Source organism: Heptranchias perlo, chromosome 15 (assembly GCF_035084215.1).
Source record: "Heptranchias perlo isolate sHepPer1 chromosome 15, sHepPer1.hap1, whole genome shotgun sequence".
Classification (NCBI taxonomy): Eukaryota; Metazoa; Chordata; class Chondrichthyes; order Hexanchiformes; family Hexanchidae; genus Heptranchias; species Heptranchias perlo.
The window spans coordinates 54041536-54067990 of NC_090339.1; the positions used below are offsets into that span (position 1 = coordinate 54041536).

Genomic DNA, 26455 nt, shown 5'->3' on the forward strand with positions numbered 1-26455 from the left:
GGTAAATTATGTCCCTCCTGCTCCTCATTGCACCCAGCAGTACTTCAAGGGAAGCATCAGTGAATCTGGGTGCTGGCCTTGCTCTTTGTGAATCCACGGTTCAATTCCTCCTGGCTCCTCCAAATTCCATTTTTGCATTGGCCCTTTAAATAATTGAACTCAGATCGCATCATGCGGTTGCACATCACACCCGCTGCGCAGCTTGGAGACACGAAACCCAGAAGAAAAAATGCAATCGTTCAACGAAGTTGAGATCGCAGAATTCAACCCGCTAACTTCACTTCTGGGTTTCAGGTCTGAAAATCCACCCCCCCCCCCACCACCCCGGCTCCGGGTAAATATCGGGACCATATTCCCTACGTCTATCCTATCAAACCCTTTCATAATCTTAAAGACCCTTATCAGGTCACCCCTCAGTCTACTCTTTTCTAGAGAAAATAGCCCCAGCCTGTTCAACCTTTCCTGATAAGGATATCTTCTCAGTTCTGGTATCATCCTTCAAAATCTTTTTTGCACCTTCTCCAGTGTAAGTGTAAGTAAGTGGACTGAGTCAGGTTAGAAAGTGATGCCGCCCGGTCGCATAGCCTGTTAATGGTCACCGGCCGTGCTAAAACATGGAGAATTGCCACTTAGCTAAGAGTCAGGGGTTTGCTGATACCCGTGGAATTGTACCCCAACAGCAGCCTGGCCCTTCAGAAGAGGGGTGAATGTGAAATGCACTACCACAGGAGTAGTTGAGGCAAATAGCATAGATGCATTTAAAGGAGAAAGGAATAGAAGGTTATGCTGAAAGGGTTAGACGAAGAGGGGTGGAAGGAGGCTCGTGTAGAGCATAAACACCGGCAAAGACCAGTTGGGCCAAATGGCTTGTTTCTGTGCTGTAGACTCGATGTAACATTTTAGGTTACAGTACCTGCAGATTCACTACTTTTGAACAAAAGGGCATTTTAGCTGCGTCCATAAAAAAAAATTATATTTTCTGGCGAAGGCAAAGGGATTCCACATTTTGAAAACTAGTTATTAATTAGAGTTATCTGACCAAACAAAATGCATACAGTATGGACAGGTACAAGTCAATATGTTCTGAAAGTTTTATTTTTATCATCAAAAGAGCAAATACAATAAATAAACTTACATTCTAAGGCTCCAAATTAAAGAAACTAGAAAAGTGACTTAACAATATCCTATACTAAGGAAGAAGCTTTGTTACAACTATATTTACATATTAGTAGTTTTATTATTTTCACTGGTACAAAAGCATTAATCTTGCTTGCACAATAGGACATAACAGTATTATGTAGACCAACATAGTTTTGCCAATCTGCAGGTGATTAGAAAAAATTACTTTAATGCAAGTGTAAAAAGATTTTCTATTCTGCAGTTTTGTTCTAGTCTATGCATGCAAAACTGTTACAAACAAAATGATAGGCTATTCCTTTTACAAGTTTGATTACTCTTCGACATTTCAGAAGACTTATGGGACCATGGTTTAATTTTTTAAAAAGTGAAGCATTATATGTACAAATTTGCCCCATACAGTAAAGCATTTACAAAAAAAAACAATCATTTTGCTAAGAGTTTTTTCCTGAATAGGTACTAAACAGAGGTTTGCTACGAAACACATTTCCAATATTGTAAGCGTACAGTACTTAATGTGAGAGCTTATATGAGGTGCATTATAGAGAATTTCAAGAAAGCAACATATTTTTGCTTATAACAATGTACACCTAGGTAGTGATAGACCAGGTTAATGATTTACACCACAATTGTGGCATTTAGACCAATAAGATATTCTCAGTTGAATATTTTTTAGTCAGGAAGATTTTTTTTTAAATCTGAAAAGCATTTTGGGTAAAAAGGCATCATCAAAATGCACCAACCACCATACTAATAAAGCCTTGCAATCCCCAGCCTTTTGAACGGCTGTGCATCCAAAACTTACTTTAGCAGTACAATCATTAGAGCTACAGAATGATAAATTAAGTCCCTAAGCATTTATGAAAATGACAGTTAAGATGCTAATCCACTATGCAAATGGAAAAGCTAGATATTGCTTTTTTTAAAAACATACAGGCTGCAAACTTCACAGTTGAAAAACAAACGGAATAATATTTGCAAAATTGGAATCTGGCAAGAAAATATCACTTAACATGCATATCTCAGATAATCCAGACATTGTACATAACAGCTCATTTTTCAAACTGTTAGATTTGAAAGCTTTCATCCCAAAGTACTGCATTAGCATCTAGTTTAATAGCTATAATCAAGACAACAGATATCAAGACAATGGCCAGTGAGGAGTCTGCTTGGTATTGGGTCATCCAAAATAATTCACCTTTCATGGTGGACTACACAACAGGCTTATGGGCTATATAATTTTTGCCTAACCCATCACTTCCCATTATTCATTCTATATGTATTAGTCTAGTTTAATTAGGCACATTTAATATTTTGTTTTTAATTCAAAAGGATACATTATTACTATAAAATTGTGAAAGAGTGATTAATACTGCGAGACAAATTATCATGGAAAAAAGGAAGACGGGCTTTCTGGGTTGCACTATAGTTGTCTAATGTGGACATAAAGCTGTTATCATTACCCCCTCCCCTTCCATAGTGTTAGCACCAGAAGTACTGGTACATCCAACACTTACACTAATCTGGGTCCTGTATATGCACCTGTCCATCACTACCAATAAAGGCTGGAACTAAGCTTTCTTTAATAACAACACTTCTATAGGTAAGCACAACACTCTCTTGTACTTTTGATCACTCTTTGGTGATCCTCCAGGTATCGTGTTTTAAAGATAGTGGGATGTCACTTTAGGAAGAAGGGCTTTGTGATTAATTAAATATGTAAAATACTGGAGTGATCCACTACATGTAGGAAGATGATTTATAAGGATTTGCCAGAAAAGATTCAACAGCAGCCTTTTACCAAAGCCCTACAATGTAAAATGAAAAGTGCTAGCACACAAAATTTCCACAAATTCAGTTTCTGACCAGAAATATGTAAAAATAAACATCTGGGTAATGGCTGTTTGTTCAGTAAAGACTAAAATAATTGAAAACCCTTTCAATGGTATACATCAGATATGAATGCCCATTGACTTCTGGCCACTTCCGATGAAACTTCTGTACAAACTGCACTTTAGTTCAAAGCCATAACTAGATTCTGTTTCACATTCATGATGTATACTACACTGACATCATTATGATCAACAGAAAAGTTTTTTTTATAAAAGACTGTAAGTTACCCAATACAATGGTCCAGCCACTGAATCTTTTGTTTGCCTGAAACACGAATGCTTAACTGGTCTGTTAGTACATTAATATCACCAATGGCTGGCTGTCAGCAGTTTACCAGATATCACAATCCATTTTCTCACTATGTTTAGTTCCATCATAGTCTGAATGACTTCATGCCAGTTCTCTGAAGGATTCTGGTATAACAAACTCTAATTCGGAATTGCCATCTAAGGAATTGTACCTGTAAACAGGAGTTCCTTCCTGAGGAAAAATATCATCCCAGCTTGCTGGCTTGCTGCCTCCTATGGTCTGCGGGGTCTGCTGTGGAGCATCTGCATCATCTTCATCTTCTACATGATATACGATTCCATCTTCATTAATCTCAGCCATGGCGCCCGACGCACTTGCAGTCAGGAAACCGTACTGCCTGATCTGTAAGGTTTTGCACGGCAGCAAGCGGTAAAGTTTTGAATCGGAGACGGCCTCATCTTCAGCTGCACTCTTGCCAGTCTTCTTGCTATGAACTGACCTAATGTGCGATGCCATCACCTGGTAGTTGATGAAGGTCTCACCACAGGTCAAACACTGGTATCGCCTTTCACCAGTGTGGAGAATTTCATGCTTAGTGCGATATTCTGCAAGAGGGAACACTTTCTCACAGTAATGGCAAGGGTATTTCTTCTCCCAGGAATGAACATTGAAGTGCCTTCTCAGGCTAGTCAGGCATGCATATGATCTCTTACAAACAATACAAACATAAAAGACTCGTCCGTCTACAATTAACTCATAATGATCTTGTTCCCTTTTCATTCGTTTTGCATCGGGAAAGTACTGTTCATTGATGAACACAGGTCTTGAGTTATTTATATGATTAGCAGAATTTTCGGGCATGATTTGAATACTTGAATGGCCTCCATCACCAGATAACTTGTCTCCGATCAGAAGCAGCTTCTTTTCAGGGGATCCTGGTTCCTTGTTCTGTTTAGGTTCACGGTTGGCAAGGTCATCTTTGTTTGGTACCACGATGTGATACGTGTTAGGGTTTGTGTCGATATTTGCATAGACTCTGCAACCTTTTGACAAAGTATCAATGCCAGCCGTTTTATCTACAGTTACAGGCTGTTTGCCATCTTGAACATACTTCACATTTACGGTCTTTGTGCTTTGCTGGTTAAATACAGTATTCTGCCCACTCCCAGCGCTACCGTCAGAAATTTTGACTTTAAAATCCCCAACTTTCGAGGATGTCTCTGGCACCACAGTAACATGTTTTGTTTGAATCCCTAAGTTGTCAGAACTCACCGGTATATTAGGAATAATAATATTTTTTTGCACTGAACTGTTACTAGCTACATTGGAGGGTTGTTTAGGTGGTGTAATTTCGCTGCAGAAAATGACGTCATCATTATCCTCCGAGTCTTCACCGCTCGGCGAGGCTTTACTGTTACCTTTAGAATCCCTAAACTCTGCACTAGACAGGGAGAAAGCATCAGTTATCCGTGGTCCCAGACCTCCTTCTTCAACATGCATAATCAAGCATTCAGGTTCCAGTGTCGGATCAGCAGCAACCTTCTGTGAGGCCTCACCCTTGGAATCTGTCACAGAAGCAGCACTGACCACACCAGGTGCTACTCCTTTTAACTTTGAAAGAGATTCTCCTAAGTCAGCAAGGAACTTTAGCCCCAGGGCCTGCCCCGACTGAATCAACTCACTTACAAGTTCAGCATTCACACGCACTAATTTGGAACTGTAGATAAAATTCAGAACCTCTGCAAATACCTCTGCTCTGACGAAGTTCAGTTCAAGGACTTGTCCGTATATGTTGCTAGCGCCATCGAGACTGAAAAGCTGACGGAAGTAGCTACTAGCAGATGACAAGACATTCTTATGTGCTCGAAATTTGCGATCTTCCACAATTATGGTAATGTCACAGAATAGTCCTTGGGCACGCTGCTCATTAAGAGACTTCAACAATGTTCCCGAGTGATGAATGTCGGTTGCACTAATAAGTTTTTTGTACTCCATAACTATATCAAAAAGAAAGACAACATTTCCAATGAAAATGATTCAGCTGACAGAGACGGTGGTCAAATCCTGTTAAGTGATCAAACTTACTCCAAAAATTATACAATTATAACAATAGCAATATTCGATTGTCAGAAACTCACAGGAAACATTGGGAAACATTTTCTGCTACACTCTCAGATAAAAGCAGTTTTATTTATCTTACTTTCTTTTAACTCTGTAGAAATAATAAGAGTCGATGCAGCATAATGTACAGAATGTGATTCGGTGCAATTTGGGTTGTAACCAATAGTGCATAATTTTGAGTGCGGGGGTATAATCCCACAGAAATACACCAGATTTCGGCTTTACAACAATCCCATTATGGAGTCTTTTTCCACAATTACATCCAGGTAAATTATTTTGAAGTTAAAATGTGAATTTAAATGTTTCACCTGAGGATGGTTGTTCTGCCAATCAGATTTGCCATTTAATTGACATATCTGCATTTAGCTTTAACCTCCCAATATTTCACCATCCCCAAACTACTGCTGCTCCGCTGAAAACACCGGAGCATCTCTAAAGAACTGAAAGAGACTCAAACCACTGGCTTTTGATGAAACATCCAAGACAGAAAGGGATTTCTGTTAAATGCCTGATTTTTAAACTGAAGCCTAGAGTGCACATTCCATTTGTTAAAGACATGGGGGGAGGGGGGGTGGTAAGTTCTCCCAATCTCCCCCCATACCTTTATCAGAATCAGCTGTTTTCACCGTTTCTCTGGGGTTTCCCGTGATCTTCTGCCAAAGTTACAGCAGGAGATTGGGAGAAACCCGGTGGAAATTTTACCCCAATAACGATGGTGCCATATATTCAGATCATGCCAGAGAAAACATTTAGATAACTTTTGTTCGATAATTTTAAAAGCATGTTATTAAAAACAACTGGATATCCTGTGGCGTTGCTTATGGTGAATCAGAAAATCTACTGTTACAATGACAAGTAATGTACAATGAATTATTATATATTTCATCTCCTGTGGCAAAAATATATATGCATCTCCCTGATATCTCCTTCTTTCCCACTTTCTTAACTTTCGTGCGTCACTCTGTTTTTGGCTTCCAGTTCTTATTTTTTCCTCTCTCTCTCTTTGGCTGTCACTTTACTCATGGCAGTACTGATATCACTCTAACTCTTGTTTTAGACCCTTTTTCTTTTTGTTTCTGTTTCACTCTTTCTGTAAGTCCCGTCTCCTCTCTCTCCTGCATGTTTCCAATGTCTCTGTGTAGCTCTCATTGGTTTCCTCTTGCTTTTTTTTTTCTCACCCCTGGAATATGCAGGAAGATGGCAGATAACAAATACAGGGTTGGGTGTGTGGGCTGAGTGAGGTTACCAGCGAGGTACTGCAACACGGGCGGGTGCCAAAAAAGTGGAATCGAGGGTCAGTGAGGGACTTTCTGTGGGTGGGAGAAAGCACAGTATTTAGTTTGGAGCTTGGGAGGAAGTGGTCAGTGGGGTACGCAGCCTGGGTGGGTAGTGGGGGGGAGAAGGCGTGATCACATGAGTAATCGTGGAGGATGGGATATGGAAGGTGGAAGTGCTGAGGTCTGGGAACATTTGGTGAGTTTGCAATTTGGGGCCTGGTAAGATTTTGAGGATGGCTGGGCTCTGGTGGAAAACAGAGGGAGGGAGGAAGCACAGCTGAAAGCAGCGTTGCGGTGTTTGGGGAAACTGGGCTGGGAGCGTGGAATACTGTTCTGAGGTGTCGGATCAGTGGGACCCAGCTGGGGCATAGAAATACTGGAGATAAAAGTACTGAAGGGATCTGGGTTGTGGAAGCATGGAGTCGGGGGTGGGGGGGGGGGGGGGGAGAATGAAGGTTGGAAGGGTTCAAAGCAATCCAGGACATAGGCCTAAATCCTAAGAACAGGCCCAGGTCCAACAGCAACTAGACACCAGAAACAGAGCACAGCCATTTGTCAGGAGAAAAATAGAAGTACTGTGGCAGATATGGCAGTGTTGATGAGAAATAGAAGTATCAGCTGTGAGCAAAACATGCCACAGAGAAGGCATAGATGAAGAGGCTGTGAAGATATTTTTAGATGGGGAGCAAGGGTCATTTAAAATGTGGCCACTGCATCCCTTGAGAGTGGCAAACTTAGTTTTGTTGGAACAAAATCCTGCAGCTCTGGAGCAAAACATTGTTTGTATATTTTCACTCGCAGCTTGCTCACAGCCATGTCCATACTTGACTATAACTATCACCGAAAACTATCTAATTCAGTAGTTCTCAAATTTTTTTGAGCTAAGCCCTACCAAAAATCAGCATCTCGTGTCCCTCTAGCTCAGTCTGCAAAAATATCTGTCTCCTCCCTAACTTATTTCTCATCCTCACCTCCTTCTTCACTTTCATGTGTCTCTTTTCTCCAGTTCTGTCTTCTTCTTACCCTCTCTGCACAACTTGTCTTTTTCTCCCTCCATTTCTGACCGTCCTTCTCTCCTTCTTCAACTCTCACTTTTTCTCACCTCTCGGTGGCCCCAGAAGCATTTGAGGTGGGCAGGTGGGCCAAGAAGTACTTGCAGCATGGCAGGGTTAGCAGATGGTGCAGGAAACACTTGGGCAGCTATCCAGGAAAGTGCTCATGATAGATGGACAAACAAACGTGCCAGGAAGCATTCAGGGCATGCAAGCAAGGAAGCGGGCAGATAATCAAGCAGGCATATTGAGAAACATACAAGATCAGCCATGATGGCGGAGCAGGCTGGAGGGGCCGTAAGGCCTACTCCTACGCCTACTCCTATTTCTTATGTTCTTATATTCTTAAGCAGGGGATCAAGTAGACAATTGGCGGGGAGTGGGGTGAAGCGAATGGATTGAGAAACACATGGGTTGGCGAGAAGAAGCAGGACTCGTGGTATTCTGCTCTCTTAAATGTACCTGTTGACCACCGTTGCAATGCTGCATTCAGCTACCGCATTGGAAGTAAGGCTGGTAACTTCAGTACAAGAACTGCTCAAGTTGTGAAGATAGGAATAAACTGGTGGTGGGGCAGGAATGATTTGAGGCTGGTTGGGAAGGACTCTGGGTAATTCAGGTTAGGCTGCTGAAGGGAACATGGGCAGCAGGTTGTCAGGGGCCATTTGATGGAGCATAGGAACCACAGGAAGCTGGCCAGGCTGCTGAATGGAGCAAGGGGAGTGGACTGAGCTAGGCCTGGCCTGGCCGCTAAAGGGAAAAAGTTGGGCTGTTAAAGAGGGCACAGGGATCAGTATATGCGATAGAGATAAAAATGAAGAGGGGAGGAGCTATCGGGATAGGAACGGACTACAGCAAACCAGGAGGAACTAAAGCATCAGCAGCAAAGCCAAACCTAATAATTCAAGCTCCAGCTCTAGGCTCTGAGATAACTTTCTCCAAGAAAACATTTTCCAGAGATTTACAAAACTGTATGGGCAACTCTTAAGGGTATTATTTAAGGGTACTATTTATTCTGAATAGTTTAATCTTTCATAGGTTTATGTTACATACATGACTATGTTTCAATTAACCGAAAAATCAAGATTGCAGCTCAAACCAAGGTCTCAAATTTATTTGAACAAATTGATTGGGTGATTTCTGCCACTTGCCAGTTCAGAATTGATGAGTCTTGGAAAAAATTGTGATTGCTTAGTTTTCCTGCTGCTTACTGGCTCCTCATTCGTACTTAGCAACTGAATCTAACTGCTTTTGATTCATTCATGTTCAGTCAATTAGATTATGGATTTACTAAGTCCTTGGGCTCGATTTTAGCACCTGCTATCGGGTGCGTTCTCGGCGGGGGGGGGCCCCAAAAATCGCGAAATCCAGGAGCAGGACCGGATCGCGCCTCGATCCCGCCCACTTCCGGGTTCCCCGCTGACGCGCCGGCGTGCGCGCGCAGCCCCCGCTAGCGGGAATCCCGCAGGCAATTAAAGCCAGCGGGATGCCACTTGACAATATTTAGTTTGGTATTTCAGGTCATTAACTGACCTGATTAAGGGACTGTGTGTGATTTTTGATCAACATGGGACTGTTTCCCACACTGGGGGAAACACTCCCAGCTCGAATGGACGTGTTGCAGCTGTCAGCCTGTGGCAGCTGCAAAGGTCCATTTGACAGGTGGGGGGGGGGAGACCCTCACTCATTGCAGGAGGCCACTCTGTCACTTGGGACAAAGTTTGGCCTCCACCACCCTCCTCCTGACGGTCAAAGTCACCAACCTGCACACTTACCCCGGGGTCGGGAGACATGTACCTACCTTGCGGACCCCCTCAGATGTATATCTTCCGGATGGGGGCCGCCGTAGCTGCAGTCATGACCCCCTCGGAGGGCGAACAGCATCACCAGCCTCACCAGCCTCGCCATCCACGCCGTCCACCTCTGACACGTGGAGCTCCAAAACAGAGTGCTGTGACACATCCACCTGTACAGCAGGAGGGAGGGCTACCGCAGAGAGAGATGCGTCGCAGAGGGCACTATCCTCGCCACACGTTCCACAGACCGAGGCTCAGCCTCCTGGACCTCTCTGAGCAGCAGTGCACACGGAGGCTCAGATTCACTCGACATGTAGCCGTGGACATCTGCAGCCTCCTTCATGCCGAGCTGCTCCTGGCTGGCCCGAGCAGCATCTTCTTACCTGTCGCTGTCAAAGTCACCACTGCCCTCCCGAACTTCTCCTCCACAGCCTTCCAGGGTGCAACCGGGGACATCGCCGATGTCTCTCAGTCGTCTGCGCAGAAGAGCCCTGCAAATACACCTACACCCACTCTGCAGTGACACAATGGGTGGCATCAGTGGTGGGTCCTCATAGTGATACCCAGGAGCGGGCATTATTGCACAAACCAGACAGGATTCGCGAAGACATGGCAGTAGTGGTGCCAATATAATGTGTGATGTTTGTTGCTCTGAAATTCAATATAAGTAACAACCATGACAAACCCTCAAACACCCTTGTGCATCCCCTTCATGCTCACGACACGTTTGCCGTACGCTGCCTACTGCACATATGTGATGCATGCCCTGTGGCTGCAGCACAGGTGGTGGCAGGTTGAGTGAGGCTGGCCATGAGAGAGATGCACAAGAGGGTGAGTATGGGATAGAGCCATGAGATTGTATGAGGATTGGGTTGCGTGGTAGTGGCGGGGTGAGTACTGGCGAGGTGAGTAGGTGCAGGTAAGATGAGGATGGGGTTTGAGTGGGTATGAGGGGTGATGTGACAGAGTAGTGTTGGCAGTGCCGAAGGAGATGTGGGGTGGGGGCAGTGATGTGGCAGACGGAATGTAGGGGAAAGACTACGTGTACTCACTGTGGCTGACCTACTGAGGTCATTGGACCGCCTCCTGCACTGTATGCAGGTGGGCGATATGTTGGTGGCGCAGGTGACCCCCTCTGCCACCTCGAGCCAGGCTTTCCTGGTGGCGGAGGCGGGCCGCTTCCTCCCGCCCGCCGGGTGGAAGATCTCTGTCCTGCCCCTCCTCCTCACCCCATGTATTGATACCTGGGGTGAGGCATCATTAAACTGGGAGCAGCCTTCCCCCTGGGCTGCTCCATGCAGTCATCTTTGCTATTGGTTGCAGCATGTGTCAGTGGAGGACTGCCCCTTTAAATAGAGCTCCTCCAGCTGACAGATCTTACTGCGCATGCGCAGCCCGCCCGACGCGCAGATCAGCAGCGGGGAACCCGGAGGAGCAGGTAAGTGAATCCAATTAGTGGGTTGCCTGCTACGATCGCGCGGGAAACCCACTAATTTCACCGGGCGCGTTACCCATGCGCCCGCTTGCCCATCCGCCGAGAACCCGCATCCCTGCTAAAATCGGGCCCCTTATTTCAGCCATTCACTCATTTTTGCTTTAATGATGCATGACGCTTTAAGGAGTGACGTCTCTGATCATTTCAAGTGAGACCCGAGGTACACTGGATGCAAGACTTCTAATCATATAGATAAATGAGTGTAAACCCATTGTTGAGTAAAAAGCTAAAATTATGTGCTTAAAAAAGTTTCTATTCAAATAAATGGAACTGACATTCTACTGCCTACTTAGGCGATACTTAAGTTCTATATTTACCTTTTAGAATTCTTTTCCGAGGTCACGTTTTCTTTGCAATGATCTGTAAAAAAATAAAAATATATGTTTTTAGATTGAAATAAAAGCTTCTACAAAACAATAAAACTCCAGAAAGCAGACTTTTTAAATGAAACAAAGCATACATCTGTACTATCATAACAAACTGGATAACTGAAGGTCAATGACAACAGTCAAATTCATTCATCTTCCAGTTTATTCTCAAGCTGAGGTGCATAACAAACAAAAGTTCATTAATTCTGAGCTACCTAAAAGATTTTCACATTTCACTCCCATTTTTGGGAGCCTTTCACGTTTTACAAAGTGTAACGCTATTAGGATAGATTTCTGCACGGAGTTTATTTAAATTCCCGTATCTCTGCAATCTCAATGGTCCCAAACTATACCTCAGCATCCAAATTACATATTTATTTCAATGCCCCCCCGTCTCATAATTTCAGAATGTACAAAAGGTTTAAAATGTCAACAAAAACTTATTGGCCCAGTGAGGGTATAGCAAAGTACGAAGTGCTTTGCTTTCCCCAGTACTTGTGGCACAATGTCATTCTCCAGAAGTTTTTTTTAAAGAGACGGATTATAGAGATGGCCGGGAGCGCGCTGCAGCCTAGAATGTAGTTTTAGTGTTTTGTTTTTCCTTTCCCCTCCACTCCTGAAGGACTCAACTCCTTACTGGGGTAACGTTTCCATAGGCAACAGTCACCCTCGTACAATGCTCATTATTCATGAGCCTCAACAGCGACTGGTGACAGAATTCATGCTGGGATACAGTTCCACAGAGGACTGCAGCCCTCCAGTATCCAGTGGCCATATTCTCTGTGTAAGCCTCAACAGTGAATAATCACTGGTCATTAGACGTGAGAAGGGAGCATCATAGCCAAGCCCAATTACGCCCTCATCCAGCATCCACATATACCCACATTCCAGCATTCGGTTCCATTTTTGGTGCGCATTTCATGAATAGGAGTATTGAAGTTTTTTCTCCTGGTAGTCAACAACAGCGCCCTCACCAATATCTTGGCTGAGACCAGCTAACTCCATAGATCAGGGTCAAACCTGAGCGTTCCTAGCTCTGTGAACCACTAGGCTGTTCATATATCCATGAGCCATCAAGGAGCCTACATTCCCATTTCTAAATTAACTTCTATACGCTGCAAAATTATAAAACTTGGTACTTTGAAACAAAATTCCCGTTTCCATTTAAGCTCCAGTGCAGTACATAAAAATTTACAAATCATGCAATTAAATTCACAAAACTATTGCATATCATACTTTAAAAAATGCATTTCTCAATGTATGGTTATGGTAAACGACAGCACTAGTTTCAGTCCAAATTCAAAGCATTTACATTCCACAGCTAAATGCAGAACATGTAAATATCAGAACTGGGAGTGAGGTTGTGCCGGTATGGCACTTGCAAATACTGGATTAAAACAAATCTGCTACATATTAATATTTATCTACTAAATAACCAGGAGCTGCAGAGTTATCTTAACAAAGACTATAACTAGCACCTTAAGGGTTAAAAAAAATTCTGGAACACAACGGGGTTGAAATTCCTCTGCATAGTATTTTTAGTGCAGTGGTTAACGTGATCGTGTCAAATTCTTATGTGCGGTATTTTAATGAAATCATTCTGTACCCTTTAACTTTTTCGCTAAAACACCGCACACAGGAATTTGACATAAATGTGTTAACAACCGCACTAAAAATAGCCCACAGAGGAATTTCACCATCCTGGTGCTCCAGGTATGGGTTAATGACTTTGTGAGAATAATGCATAACACTTAACCAAGACTGACGCACACAGGAATTTCAACCCCTGGAGTTTTGGGTAATTTTCCACCCTGCTCCAACAAAACCTCTTCACGTGATAACAACCCTTGGAAATTATCTGATAAACAATCATTACTAACAAATTGGCTTAAAACCTATCTTAAAAGAAGAAGCTGCTTGTACTATTTATGCTTCTTGGACAGCTGCTATTCTGTCCCTCCCTCCTCATAGAAGTTTCTACTTATTTTTAACTTACATAAAATAATGTCTTTTCTGTTAATGCAAACACCCAACCCAGCTGGGCTAATCCATTCTGACTCATCATTACCACTACTTGCTAAGACTGTTTGGCCTCAGAGTAGGAAATTTTTTGTATTCAAATTCTTAAGAACCTGATAAAATAAATTTGGCTGCACACTTCTGAACCAAGGCGGCTGTTATAAGATACTTTTGCTTATTTAAAAAATGTAAAATTTAATTTTGAGCGTAGTGACTGAATGATACCAAGATATTGTTCAAATAAATGTTTATTTTGTCAGTCCCCTCCTCACACCACTTATTTAAGGAAAGAAATGAGGCCTCTTCATTGGTCCCTTCTGAGATACCAAATTCCTTCCTGGAATTGACTACTGGGAGCTGCCACCAATACTTTTGTTGAGCAAAAAGCTAGTAAATAATGGAAATACTTCTCTATACTTTTAAATAAAAGGAACTAATCAGAGTCATTAAATCAGGAGTAAGCACTTCTGTGATTGATCACCAACTTCCACAGTTATGTTTTAAACAACAACAACTTGTATTTATATGGCACCTTTAACATAGTAAAACGTCCCAAGGTGCTTCACAGGAGCGTTATCAGACAAAATTTGATACCAAACCACATAAAGAGATAATAGGACAAGTGAGGTAGGTTTAAGGAAGGTCATAAAGGAGTAGAAAGAGGTGGGGAGGTTTAGGGAAAGAATTCCAGAGCTTAGAGTCTAGACAGCTGAAGGCACGGCTGCCAATGGTGGGGCAAAGGAAACTAGGGATGCACAAGAGGCCAGAATTGGAGGAACACAGAGATCTCAGTGGGGTATTGGGCTGGAGGAAGTTACAGAGACAGTGAGGGGTAAGTCCATGGAGGGATTTGAACGCAAGGATGAGACTTTTAAATTTAAGGCGTTGCTGGACCGGGAACCAATGTAGGTCAGTGAGCACAGGGGTGATGGGCGAACGGGACTTGGTGCGAGTTAGGATACGGGCAGCAGTATTTTAGATGAACTCAAGTTTACAGAGGATGGAAGACGGGAGGCTGGCCAGGAGAGTATTGGAATAGTTGCAATAAAGGTGTGCAGTATTACATATTTCAAATGTATTATTATACAGATCTGAGAGAATGTGACTACTCCAATAGCTCACTCAGTACTTAAATCCACTGGGCCACACAGACCATAAGTTTCTCAGTTTGATCCCTGGGATGTGGAGTTAGTTGGTTCAGCCAGGGCTGCAGCAGAGGTCATACAGATGGCCTCAGCATCTCTGGTTTGACGGGTGGAACGATTATCAAACAGGCTTTCCATTCCTGATCATTATCAAATTACCCCTGTGCACAGGCAAGAACTGGATTAGTGGCGATGCCTTGTTGTGGAACATCCCACCCACAATCGTTGTCTAGACTCACACATGAGCATTGGTTATTTGGGGGAGGCACCCAATATCTGTATTCCAACATGAGTTCCATCTTCGGGAGAGGAGTGGAATAGAAGAAAGAGCTTGTGGCACATATGGAGACCCACTTTTTCTTATTAAAAAAAGAGAACTGCATATAATTTTGAAGATGCTGCCAAACATTAATGAAATAGGGCCTCAAAATCTGTCACTGGTAATGAGTAAAGCTGAGGTCTCCAGCAAAGTATTGTTTTAAACATCTGGAAAGAGGCTTTGAACAATGACTGGCAGGAAGACATGTACACCGTAGTAAATATCAAAAAATTGTAATTGCTAAATTTAGTCTTTTCAATACAAAATGAGATCTCGAGCAACTGTTTTTTCCTCTTTTCAACAGACCCCTCCACAGCTTGTTGCCTGGATACTTGTACTTGTGGACTGTGACTAGCGAAGGGTTTGGCTGAAGCACATCGTTTTTGTGGTTCTGAGTCATGGTCTTCATTACGACATGTTAATAATTCGATTCTACTGGCCAGAAAATAGTCAAGAATTTGCAGCCATGACTGCCAACAATGAAGAAGTAGGTCGTTCTGACTGGAAGTTGGAAGCAAGATTGATGGATTTCTTAACAGAACTACATTTGCTATGCTGCACTGATTTTTTAAAAGATTAAATGCAGTTAAGGGGGGCGGGGAGTTTACAATGTTATCTATAAAAGTAACAATAAGATCAAAGCTTCACTGAAAAATTAACTGAGAAAACAATGAAGTTTCAATTTATTTTGCGCATTATTCAATCATAAAGACAGATGAGGGCAGGCTGGTGATTAGGAGATCTGCAAATGTCCTGGGTTAACTTCGTCACTGTTTTTGATTTTTCTCAGTGCTTCACCTTGGCAACCTAACTGTGGGTAATTACTGATTACTATTCTGTGGCATAACTTTTTGTAACATAATATATTACCTCACCAGGCCATGAAATGATTTACTTTTCAAAAATTCAGACATAAAGCATTTGAAGCCCCAAAGCACTGTGGCAGAACATGGAATCATAACTGCGAACCTCTACATCACGAGTTCGAATGCCAGCCACACTGCAGTGGAGAGGTGCTTCTTTACTGTGAAGAGCAGAATAATTTAATGTACAGTTTCACCTTTGCCACTCTTTAGGTCCTAGGCACATGCACCTTCCTCCTTCCCCCATTCCCTATCCTCCTCTTTCGAAATGGGAATTAGTGAAATTTGCCCACTGGGATTTAAAGGCAGATTTCTAACAGTGAACTCCCTCTATTTTTTTCTTCCAATTCCCCTAAGTCTCTGCAGCAATGCTCCAAGATGGTCAACAGGCAACCTGCTTCCGGACCTCCAACCTGGCAGTGCTGAATCAGCATACTATAAGGTACATGAGAACAGCCCAAGTAGAACTCCATCTCCCATTTTCCTCCCGCCTTCCTTGAGGGAAGGTGTTTCGCACTGACTCAGCAATACCCCCACCGCGGTCAGGAACTCAGCAATAAGGGCGATACAAACACTCATCTCACTACTTTGCTGCCCCTCTGCCATCAAGAGTTTTACTTAAATCGAATGTGCAGTTTTTTTAGAGCCATTTGTTGTATTAAACGGTCATTGTAGGGGCTCCTTGTTGGCTATGGCACGGTACAAAGTCATGCAAACTGGGATGATCCTAGATTTAATCCCTAGTCCTTATTTAGTTAGCTCTCAGCCCAGTTTGGTACAATCAGTTTCCGTATCCTCTGGCTAGACAGGGAAATAAAAACTCACCATGGTTCCCAAACCTGATCAGAACCCAGTGACCCTTGCCCAAAAAGGATAATGTGTGGATGTCAGGTGAGGGGAAAATTTGAAAATAAAACTGTTGTAATAAAATAACATACAGTTTAACTAAGACAATTGGAGAAACATCTTAAGAGATGAGCCATCTTTTCACCTGTACTATTATGACTAACTTTAGTGGTTTGGATCCAGGTTTTGTGTTCAATCTACTAGGGACAGTGTTTGGGTTCAACCAAGTTAAAAACCTAAACCAAAGCTGCTTCATTCACCTCTGAATAATACAAAAGTATATACACAGGAGTGGAAAGTGACCAAGAGGAAAGAAAAAAAAGTTGAACATTCATAACACTCACATTTTCAACTCTGAATGTAAGTTTCTTTTCCACCAATTTTTACCATACCCCACCTCTCCTTCTCCTGAAGGTGACAGCTCCTTGTTGGGGTGGAGTTGCAAGGGCAGGCTATCTAACCGCAGGGATATCACAGACCAGCCCGATCCTGTACTCACTAACATCATGCACACACATGTACTTCTAGCAGGAGTCATTGGGTAACAATTGGGAGTGGCAACCTTGGCTGATTTTCCCCTCCCTAAACCAGAAACCCTAAGGCCAAATATAGCAATCCCACCAGCACCCAGACTGAGATTAGCTAACTCAGCATTGTGCTGGGGCCTTTCTGTTTTGCATGGCTCACCTACTCACTTTCTTAACCAGCTAATTCATTTGGAGAGTAGAGTTCAAGTGTATAGGTTTATACTTCAGTCTTGCTTTGTAGTAGTGCAAGTAAAATTATAGTACATGGGGTAATTTGTGTAGGTAACATCTGGTATTACTATACAGTATGTGTGCACATATTAAAGATAAGTCCCTACCCCAATTTTGCAGCCAAAGTGACACTTGAGTCTATTCATAAAGATTCTAATTGGTCGAATTTGATTTTGGTTCATTTGTCTCTTTATGGTGGTTCACCCATGCAGAGGCTGCTCTAGTAACCATGATAGTGTTTGAACACCAGTGTTTTGGGCTTTCCAAAGCATAAACAATAATTCCTAGCTTGCATCCGAACAATTTAAATTTGACCAGTAGTTACATAGGATGTGGATGAATATAACCCAAAGAAAGATTTTGATCTATGTAGTAACTTATCATATCCCACAGAAACATGTCAAAACACTTCACATTCAACATATTACAACTAGCTCTGTAAACAAAAATAACAGCGATTTTGCACAAGCAGTATCTCACAAACAACAACAAGACGAATTACTGTTTTTAGTAGTATTGCTTGGGGGTGGAACATTGACCAGGACACCAAGAAAACTTCCTGCTCTTCTTCCAGTTCCGTGGGATCTTTAACATCTACCTGAACAGACAAATAGGGACTCAGTTTAATGCCTCATTCAAAGAACAATAACTCGGACAATACAGCACTTCATCAGTACTACGATGGAGTAGCAGCTCAGATTTGTGGTGTGAGAATTGAACCTTCTGACCCAGAGGTGAGAGTGCTACAAATGAGCCAAGCTGACACAAAAAGCATAAGAGGACAGCTCGTAATCTTTAACTGATGCTTAAGAAAGTCTGCAATAAATAGTCATTTTTAAAATGCCTTATTTACAGGAGTTTTCCACAGTAACAAATATAGGATTGCCGACTTTTAATGAACAGTTTTGTCTTGGGTTTTGAGATGTCTTTAGATTGTTCCCCTCACCATCTTTTCTTTACGCCAATGCTCAAGAATACACTCTTATCCCACAAGAATAATAATTTCCTCATCTATGTTAGTAAATGCTAAAGTCACTGATAAAACCACCAAACCACAAAAAACAAGATAATTTAGTCAGTAAATTGACTTGTTTAAAAAATGGCAATTCTGAAGCATTTTTCTCTGTTCTTTAATAATGGTCCTCATATGCAAATTCTTGGACCAGCACATTTCAAAATTCTTGAGATCAAACTAGACTAGAAAAGATCAAGTCTTTGGAAACAGTCTTTTAGTTCTGAACAAGTCCACAGAGATTTGTGCCAAAGATATGTCATGTTTTAGAGGTTGAACTCTACCTGAAATCCAGCCTCCACAAATGCAGTACATTCAGGCCAATTTATGTATTTATCATTCTACGTGACCTGCATGTTACCCTTTAGCGGCATAACCAGCTTCCACAATGACATCCAACTCTACCTTTCTTCGTCCACCCTTGTCTCCGAAACAGCTGCTATATCTTCTGTCTGCCTCTTCGACATCAAGTCACGGAAGTGTTGACATTTTCTTTGGCTCAACCAAAGCCACATTTTTCAGTTCATGCCAGCACTTATGTTCCTCTGGTCCCATCTCCATCAACATCCCTGACTATGTTCTCATGCTAAATAGTGGTGCTCGCATCTGTGTCTTGCTTGACCAAGCTGGGCTTTTCACCCCACATCCCCTCCATCAATAAGGCCGCAATCTTTCACCTCCTGAATACTGCCTGCTAATATCCCTATCTCCCCCCACTGCTGCTTTAACTCTACTCTATACCTTCATTGAGGATTACATTTTCCAATACTCTCCTCACTTGCCTCCAACCAAAACTTCAGCTAATCCAGACTTAATTTCTACGTCCCCTCCCGTACAAAGTCCTGCATAACCCTCCTCACCCCCATAACTCGGTGCTTGCTAAGCTCTACTGGTACCCTGTGCTTCAGGGAATCGACTTCAAGATCATTTGTCTCTCTCTTTAAATTCCTCCACAACCTCAATCCACCTGATTTCTCCAGCTATATGTCCTTGTCCACACTCTCCACTTGTTCCCTGCTCCCTCCAATCCTTCATCGGGGCCAATTATTCAGTCACTACTCTATTCAGCCTTCTGGAACCTCTCCCTAAATCACTTTGTCCTGCTACCATCCTGCTTGCTGTCAAAAGCCCTCTTAAAAAAACCACCTCTGTGACCATGCCTTTAATCTCTTCACCCCCCCCCCTTTCTAAATTACCTCCTTTTCCTCCTGGGTGCCTAGCTTCTCCTCCTCCTTGTTAAGTGCCCCATGGCATGTGTGGAGCATATTACTAATGCGAGTTGCTGTATATTGGCGCTGGTCTAAACAAAATCCATTGCAGGGGTTGGCTTCACACCAGCACAAATTTGGACCGACACCACTATAACCTGACTGGCTGCAGACTTGAGGCTGAATCACCTCGAGTCCTGACTCCCACTATTTGTCCATTCCCTCTGAGTTATGCGGCCAACTGCTGGCCTACCTATCAAAAGCTGTTGTTGCTGCTTCAATTTAAAAAGTTCATTTTTTTTTGCCTATGTAAACTAATAATTGCTACTGAGCTGTTATTGTATTGCGAGTGTACAGTGTAAACAGCTGTAGCTCCATACACAGATTTACTATAATGATCCTCAATTATGTCTCTTAGTTTTCAATATAACCATGGATTCAACATAGTAGTGTAAGTACTACAAGTCAAAATTGATCTCAGTGAATTCACGATGAAGGGGTTCATCCAGAAATACAACCAGAATATTGTCTGTCACTGCCATCGAAAGTTTAGACCCTGCTTGGTAATCCATGTTCAGTAATCACACACAAGCATCTAGTGGATCCGCCCTGTTATATTAGCAGGTGCAAAGGTAATATCAGTACTGCTCTGAAATCAAATAATACTCATACATGCACCCACACTGCAAGTACAATGATTGTACATGCACACTGTATTTTTAAACTTGTCATAACCAAAAGTTGGCGTGGAAGAAGCAGCAATTGGTAAGGAGGCATTGGCTGGTTTGGATCATCATACTGCAGCTCATTTGCAATTTATCCAAGTAGCACCAACATGAGGCCTACTTCTCAGGAAGGCCTGGCGTACAACAGTGCTGATTTCAATTCAGATAGTTTACTGCGACAGAGGCCAGGCTTCAGGATAAATTTTGCCATTAGAAAAAAAAGGTCAATTTATGAAACTACGATTAAAAACACCAAATAAAGGACAGATCTATTCCTACCAGTATGTTCTTCACAGGTGTTAACAAGACAGCAGACAATGTCAGAACAATACAGTCACATGTGATTAATAATTCTCACCAGCTGCTTGCAACAGTAAACAGAACATGATAGCTGTCTTGAAAAAAAACCTGTGCCACAATCCTACACAAGGGACAGGTCAAGATCTTTTAGTTTAAAAGAATGTACCACTATATTACCAATTAAATGGATGACTGAACTTCAAGATTTGGTGCTATTTATGTCAATTGCAAGGGTCACGCAGCAAAAATAATTGAAAGAGATTTGCAAATGGCGACTCTTAGGTATATAGAAATGGAAAATTCTCAGCCTGTAGTGCTTCCTTGTTGTACTGGACAAGCCTCATAGAACAAAAGTGGGAGAATATAAGCACTTGATAACATCCCATTGTTGCATCTCTAATTGTCACTCTATATGATTTCCTTTTGTTTTTCTTGCTCTTCCAAGCATACTGTACTTGTTCCAATTCCAGGTTGAATAGCAATATTCTCCCTATCGCTTACTGTTTATAACATTCCAAAACAGCTGTGAATAGCAAGAGCCATGATAGTACATCAGCAATAGAAGAAAAAAGACACCCAATCAGAACTGCCTTCTCACATTTTGCACGGGAGTGATCACTGAATTTAGTAAGATTAATTTGGTAAATGATGTGATCACATGTCCACATATTGAGAAAACTCAATCACCATACTAAGAACAATGCTCCCTCACCTACCATTTCTGCCTTCATCATTTTTGTTCCCTCTCAGTTTTCTCACCTTATCTCTCCCCTCCTGAAAGGAACTACTTACCCTGGATGCAGCGCCACATGCACAAGCAGTAAACATTACTTCAAAGAAGTGCCCGTTTCTCATGTGTCTGTGTGAGCCTGTCACCCTGGATCCATACTATTTGTAGTGATAAAGCAGCTGGCTCCCTTACAGCTTTAACCTGCTTTGTCCATCAGTGATAAACAACTGATAGAGTACTGACCAGCTATTCAACTCTGACAGCCATCACCGCTGAGCCCATTCCTGTTCTCCCTTTCCTGTCCATACGCATTTCCAGCGGGGCTCGCTAGATAGCAGCCAGAAGGAGGAACTCAGTTAAATCGGCTTATTTTCCTCTCCTTAGTTTAAAGGCCAATTACAAGGGTCTAACTGCTGCCTTGGCTAAGATTGGCTGCCTTAGCAAAGACCTGGGGCACAATTTTAATATGCCAGCGGGAAGAGTCCAGGGAATGTGATTTGCGGTCGTCAAACCCGGAAGGGAAGTAGGCTCTAATGAGGCCATCAAAGCCTCTACCGGGTTTCACGCCGGCAGCCAGCCGGATTGACAGGCTGGCTGCCAACAGGAGCTGCACATCCGCGGTGGGGGGAAGGAAGAAAGAGAGAGAGAGAGACCTCATCAGCAGTTAGGATAGAGATGGAGGGGAACAAAGGTTAGAGTGGAGACATCGGACACCGGGATCAGAGGGGAGACATTGAACATCGGGATCAGAGGGCAGACACTGGACATTGGGATCAGAGGAGAGACATCGGGATCAGAGGGCATCAGAGGGCAGACACTGGACATCGGGATCAGAGGGGAGACATCGGACATCGGGATCGGGGGGGGAGGGGTCCAGGCAACATCGTTTTTAAGATATGTTTACTTAATTTGTTTCAAATGAGAAATGTAATTTTATTTAATTTATTTTTCACTGATCCGGCCCTTCCCGCCTGGTTTTACTAGGTGTGAATGACAAGCCGTGAGAAAGCCGCCCAAGTAATGTTAAAATCTTTTTAACTATCCAATACGCAAAAAAAAACTACCTTCAGTACCTCAATGAGGTACATTTGCTCCTTTAATTATCAGCCCACCAGATTTAAGTGGGGGCTAGACTTCCTGGTGACTGCTGTACGCACGCACACAGATTTGCCTGAGTCTCATTCAAAATTGTGCGGGTTCCAGCCTGGATGTCTGCCTGCTCCCAAAAACAGCGATTTTGATTGCCCCCCACCCAACCCCCCGACCCACCCATTTTTCCCTTTTAAAATCGTGCCACAGGAATCAAACATGGGGCCATCCTAATCTGCTTTGGTGGACCGGGTCCTACCCACCGAGCCAGGGAATGTAAGCACTGCAGATTGAAAACTAATGATAGTTGGATTGCTTTTTTATGGGAATTCATCTAGATTTGTTCTCGCTATAAACATGCTCCGTGTTGTGTGGAGTAAGTTGTTGACATTTAATTTTTTTCCTCCATTCACCAAGAGAGATAAAAAGGGAAAAACTGCAAATGCCTGAAATACAACGCAAAATGATGGAAATACACAGCAAGTCCATCAGTCGTTGAAAACAGGAAATACAGGTGGATGTTTTGGATAAATCTCCTCAAAACCAAAAAAAGGTAGGCAAAAAGGGGCGGGGGGTGACATCACAGAAAACTATCACAGGTCAAATATGCTAAATACTAGGACAAAGAGGTAGTTAATGAGTTAACTAACATACAAACTTTTTTTTGTAAAGCAGTGAAAAAAGCTGGGTGATATACAACGGTCATCTCAGTCAGGCCTTGAAAAAAAGCTAAAAGGACAAAAGCTAAGTCAAAATTGAAGGAAGCACAGTGAATCCATACAATTGCTTGTTGAGTCTGATGGCAAACCAAGTAGTGTAATAGACTGACACAGACTGCATGAATTGAGAAGACAATCTTTGCACCGATCCATTAAAAGAGTCCACTTGGAACAAAATTAATTGGCACTTGGAATTAATAAATGAAAGTCAGCACGGATTTGTTAAAGGCAAATCTTGTTTGACTAACTTGATTGAATTCTTTGATGAAGTAACAAAGAGGGTTGATGAGGGTAGTGCGGTTGATGTTGTGAAGATGGACTTTCAAAAGGCATTTGATAAAGTACCACATAATAGACTTGTTAACAAAATTGAAGCCCATGGGATTAAAGGGGCAATGGCTGCATGGATACAAAATTGGCTAAGGGACAGAAAGCAGAGAGTAGTGGTGAATGGTTGTTCTTCAGACTGGAGGGAAGTATACAGTGGTGTTCCCCAGGGGTCAGTATTAGGACCACTGATCTTTTTGATATATGTCATTGACCTGGACTTGGGTATACAGGGCATAATTTCAAAGTTTGCAAATGACACAAAACTTGGAAATGTAGTAAACAGTGGGGAGGATAGTAACAGACTTCAGAAGAACATAGACAGACTGGAGAAATTGGCAGACTCATGGCAGATGAAATTTAATGCAGAGAAGTATGAAGTGAGTCATTTTGGTAGGAAGAATGAGAAGAGGCAATATAAACTAAATGGTACAATTTTAAAAGGAGTCCAGGAACAGAGAGACTTGGGTGTTTACGTACACAAAACTTTGAAGGTAGCACAAGAAGTTGATAAGGCTGTTAAAAAAAGCATTCGGGATCCTTGGCTTTATAAACAAAGGCATAGAGTACAAAAGCAAGGAAAATACACTAAGTCTTTACAAATCACTGGTCAGGCCTCAGCTGGAGTATTGTGTCCAATTCTGGGCACCACACTTTAGGAAGGATGTCAAGGTCTCAAAGGGTGCAGAGGAGATTTACTAGAATGGAACCAGAAATGCAGCATTTCAGTTATGTGGAGAGACTAGAGAAACTGAGATTGTTCTCCTTACAGTAAAGAAAGTTAAGGGGAGATTTTTTTTAATGGACGTGTTCAAAATTATGAGGAGTTTTGATAGAATAAATTAGGAGAAACTGTTTCTACTGGCAGGTGGGTCAGTTCCAGAGGACACAGATTTAAGGTAATTAGCAAAAGAAGTAGGGGGAGATAAGAATTTTTTTCCACACAGCGAGAAGTTATGATCTGTAATGCATTGCCTGAAAGGGTGGCGGAAGCAGATTCAATAGTAACTTTCAAAAGGGAATTGGATAAATACTTGAAAAAGAAAAATCTGCAGGGCTATGGGGAAAGAGCAGAGAAGTGGGACTAATTGGATAGCTCTTTCAAAGAGCCGGCACAGGCAAGATGGGCCAAATGGCCTCCTTTTGTGCTGTACAATTCTATGATTTGCTTTTGTATTATAAGATTGTTTTTAAAAAGTAACTGGTGAGAGTACCTCAACACCAGATCCAATATCTAACATCCCTACTATTATGGTATCGAAGTAGCACATTCCTGCAGCTTTTGCCTGTTTACCCAACAATGATAAACATAATTTGCTTAGTCCTGCATCTGTCACTGTACTTGACCAAATGACCTTGGATGTCTCTTGGACTGAGGGCACACCATGAAGACCTTTTTCCCCCCCTACCCTCAAATCATGCCAACTGGAATCCTAACCTTAAGCAAAATCTGAGGTCAACCAAGTTTCACTAATACCCAAGCCACTGGGAAGAGTATGAACAGCAGCCTTGTCCTGCAGAAATGCAACATGGCCATGGTAGCTGTGAAGAACTCCATGGCTTCTGGGAAGTAGATTTGGGACATATGTACAGGAAGAATAACGAGATAGGCCACTTTAAAGTTACAGCAGGCAGTGTACATAAAACGTGGAAAATAAAGCAGTAGCAATATCTAAATTAAAATGAAAAATTGCAATTTTTGTAAATGCTTAAGTTCCTATTTCATTGTGTTCCACCTCAAGTACTTTTTGCACTAAAATCTTTTTGTAACATGCCATTGCAGTGATTTGGTTTTTTAAAAATTTGTTCCGACTTAAACGAACAAGGTAAAAAAAATTCTATAGGATAGTTTTTTTTTAAAAAACTGCCATCTTAGAATACTTTCCTCAAAAGTTTTCACTTGCGAAAAACAATGTGCAAATCCGACAGCGCACAATACCCAAAACACAGTTGGCATTCTGCATGCACACCAAGGATACTTTTGGCATGCTCAGAGAGGAGGTAGGAATTTTCTTGAAGATAATATTTAACTAACCCTAATAGGGTGTCAAAAACGTTTTAGGATTTAACAACTAAAAAAAAAAGTGTAAGGAAAAAATAATCAAAATTGTGCAATAAATGAACAACCCTAAAACTGCATGCCTACCACCACAGGACCAAGTGTTTTAAACGCCCACAGGAGGAGGACAGTTGTGTCTTCCAGTGCAAGGCCTAGACAGGCCTGAAAACATCCCACTCAAAAAAAAAATAATATAGAGGGAGTCTGGCTGTATTTTTTTAAACCCTGCTCTCTTGTGCCGCCTGCCTGGATCCCAGTTTGTTTTTTTATATATAAGTGGTGGGGGGGGGGGGCACGACCACGACCACTCATCTTAAGATAAACTCCGTCTTGTGAGGAGGAAAGAGAGGAGGGTGAGGAGGTAAATGACCCTCCAGAAAAAGAAAATTACCTCAGAAAAATATATATATATATAGACACACAACGACAAGAAGAAAATAATGACAAGAGTGACAGGCTTTTCTCTTCCTGGTTCATTAAAGGTGGCAGCGTCGCGCCGATTTTTCCAGCTAAAGCCACTACTTTTTTTTGCTCTGGCCTCAGCTCGGGTGTTTTGAAAACTCATTTACATTCAGACAAAAGAAGACAGGAAGTTCCTGGTAATTTAATTTGTTATATTTTCTCTCTCTCTCTCTCTGACTGTACTTACGGTTCCTCTTTGGGCCTTGACAAGCGAGCAGAAGAAAGAAAAGAAAGAAGCCCGTGCGCGTTGGCGGACTCCCGCTCGGTGCCTGCGGAGGGCGCTGGCGAGGCGGCACGCAGGCTGCCCGCCCCTCCCCCCTCTCCCTCACTACACCACCCTCCCACCCCACCCTAGCCCATCCACTCTGGCTCACAGCACCCACCTCATCATGATGGCCAGCCTGACCACAGGTCCACTTAGGGCGAGGTGGACACACACTCAACCCGCCTGCAGGGTGAAGTTAGGGCTCTGTGGAACATCGTAAT

General features: G+C 42.5%; 1 protein-coding gene across 2 annotated transcripts; it reads right to left on the reverse strand.

Annotated features, from left to right (window-relative positions):
- Positions 1-1077: 1077 nt before the first annotated feature.
- Positions 1078-26243, reverse strand: zbtb33 (zinc finger and BTB domain containing 33). Of its 2 annotated transcripts, XM_067997242.1 has the most exons (4): positions 26157-26243; positions 17841-17936; positions 11338-11380; positions 1078-5276 (listed from the first exon to the last, which is right to left on the reverse strand). In XM_067997242.1, the coding sequence occupies exon 4, from the start codon at positions 5272-5274 to the stop codon at positions 3421-3423; it is 1854 nt and encodes a 617-aa protein (XP_067853343.1). In that variant the 5' UTR covers positions 5275-5276; positions 11338-11380; positions 17841-17936; positions 26157-26243; the 3' UTR covers positions 1078-3420. The 2 variants fall into 2 exon arrangements, with proteins under 2 accessions (XP_067853343.1, XP_067853342.1); XM_067997241.1 differs by lacking the exon at positions 17841-17936.
- Positions 26244-26455: the final 212 nt, after the last annotated feature.

What these genes read in the sequence shown, in the direction of transcription:
- zbtb33 (XM_067997241.1), bottom strand. Translation starts at nt 5,274, where the DNA reads ATGGAGTACAAAAAACTTATTAGTGCAACCGACATTCATCACTCGGGA.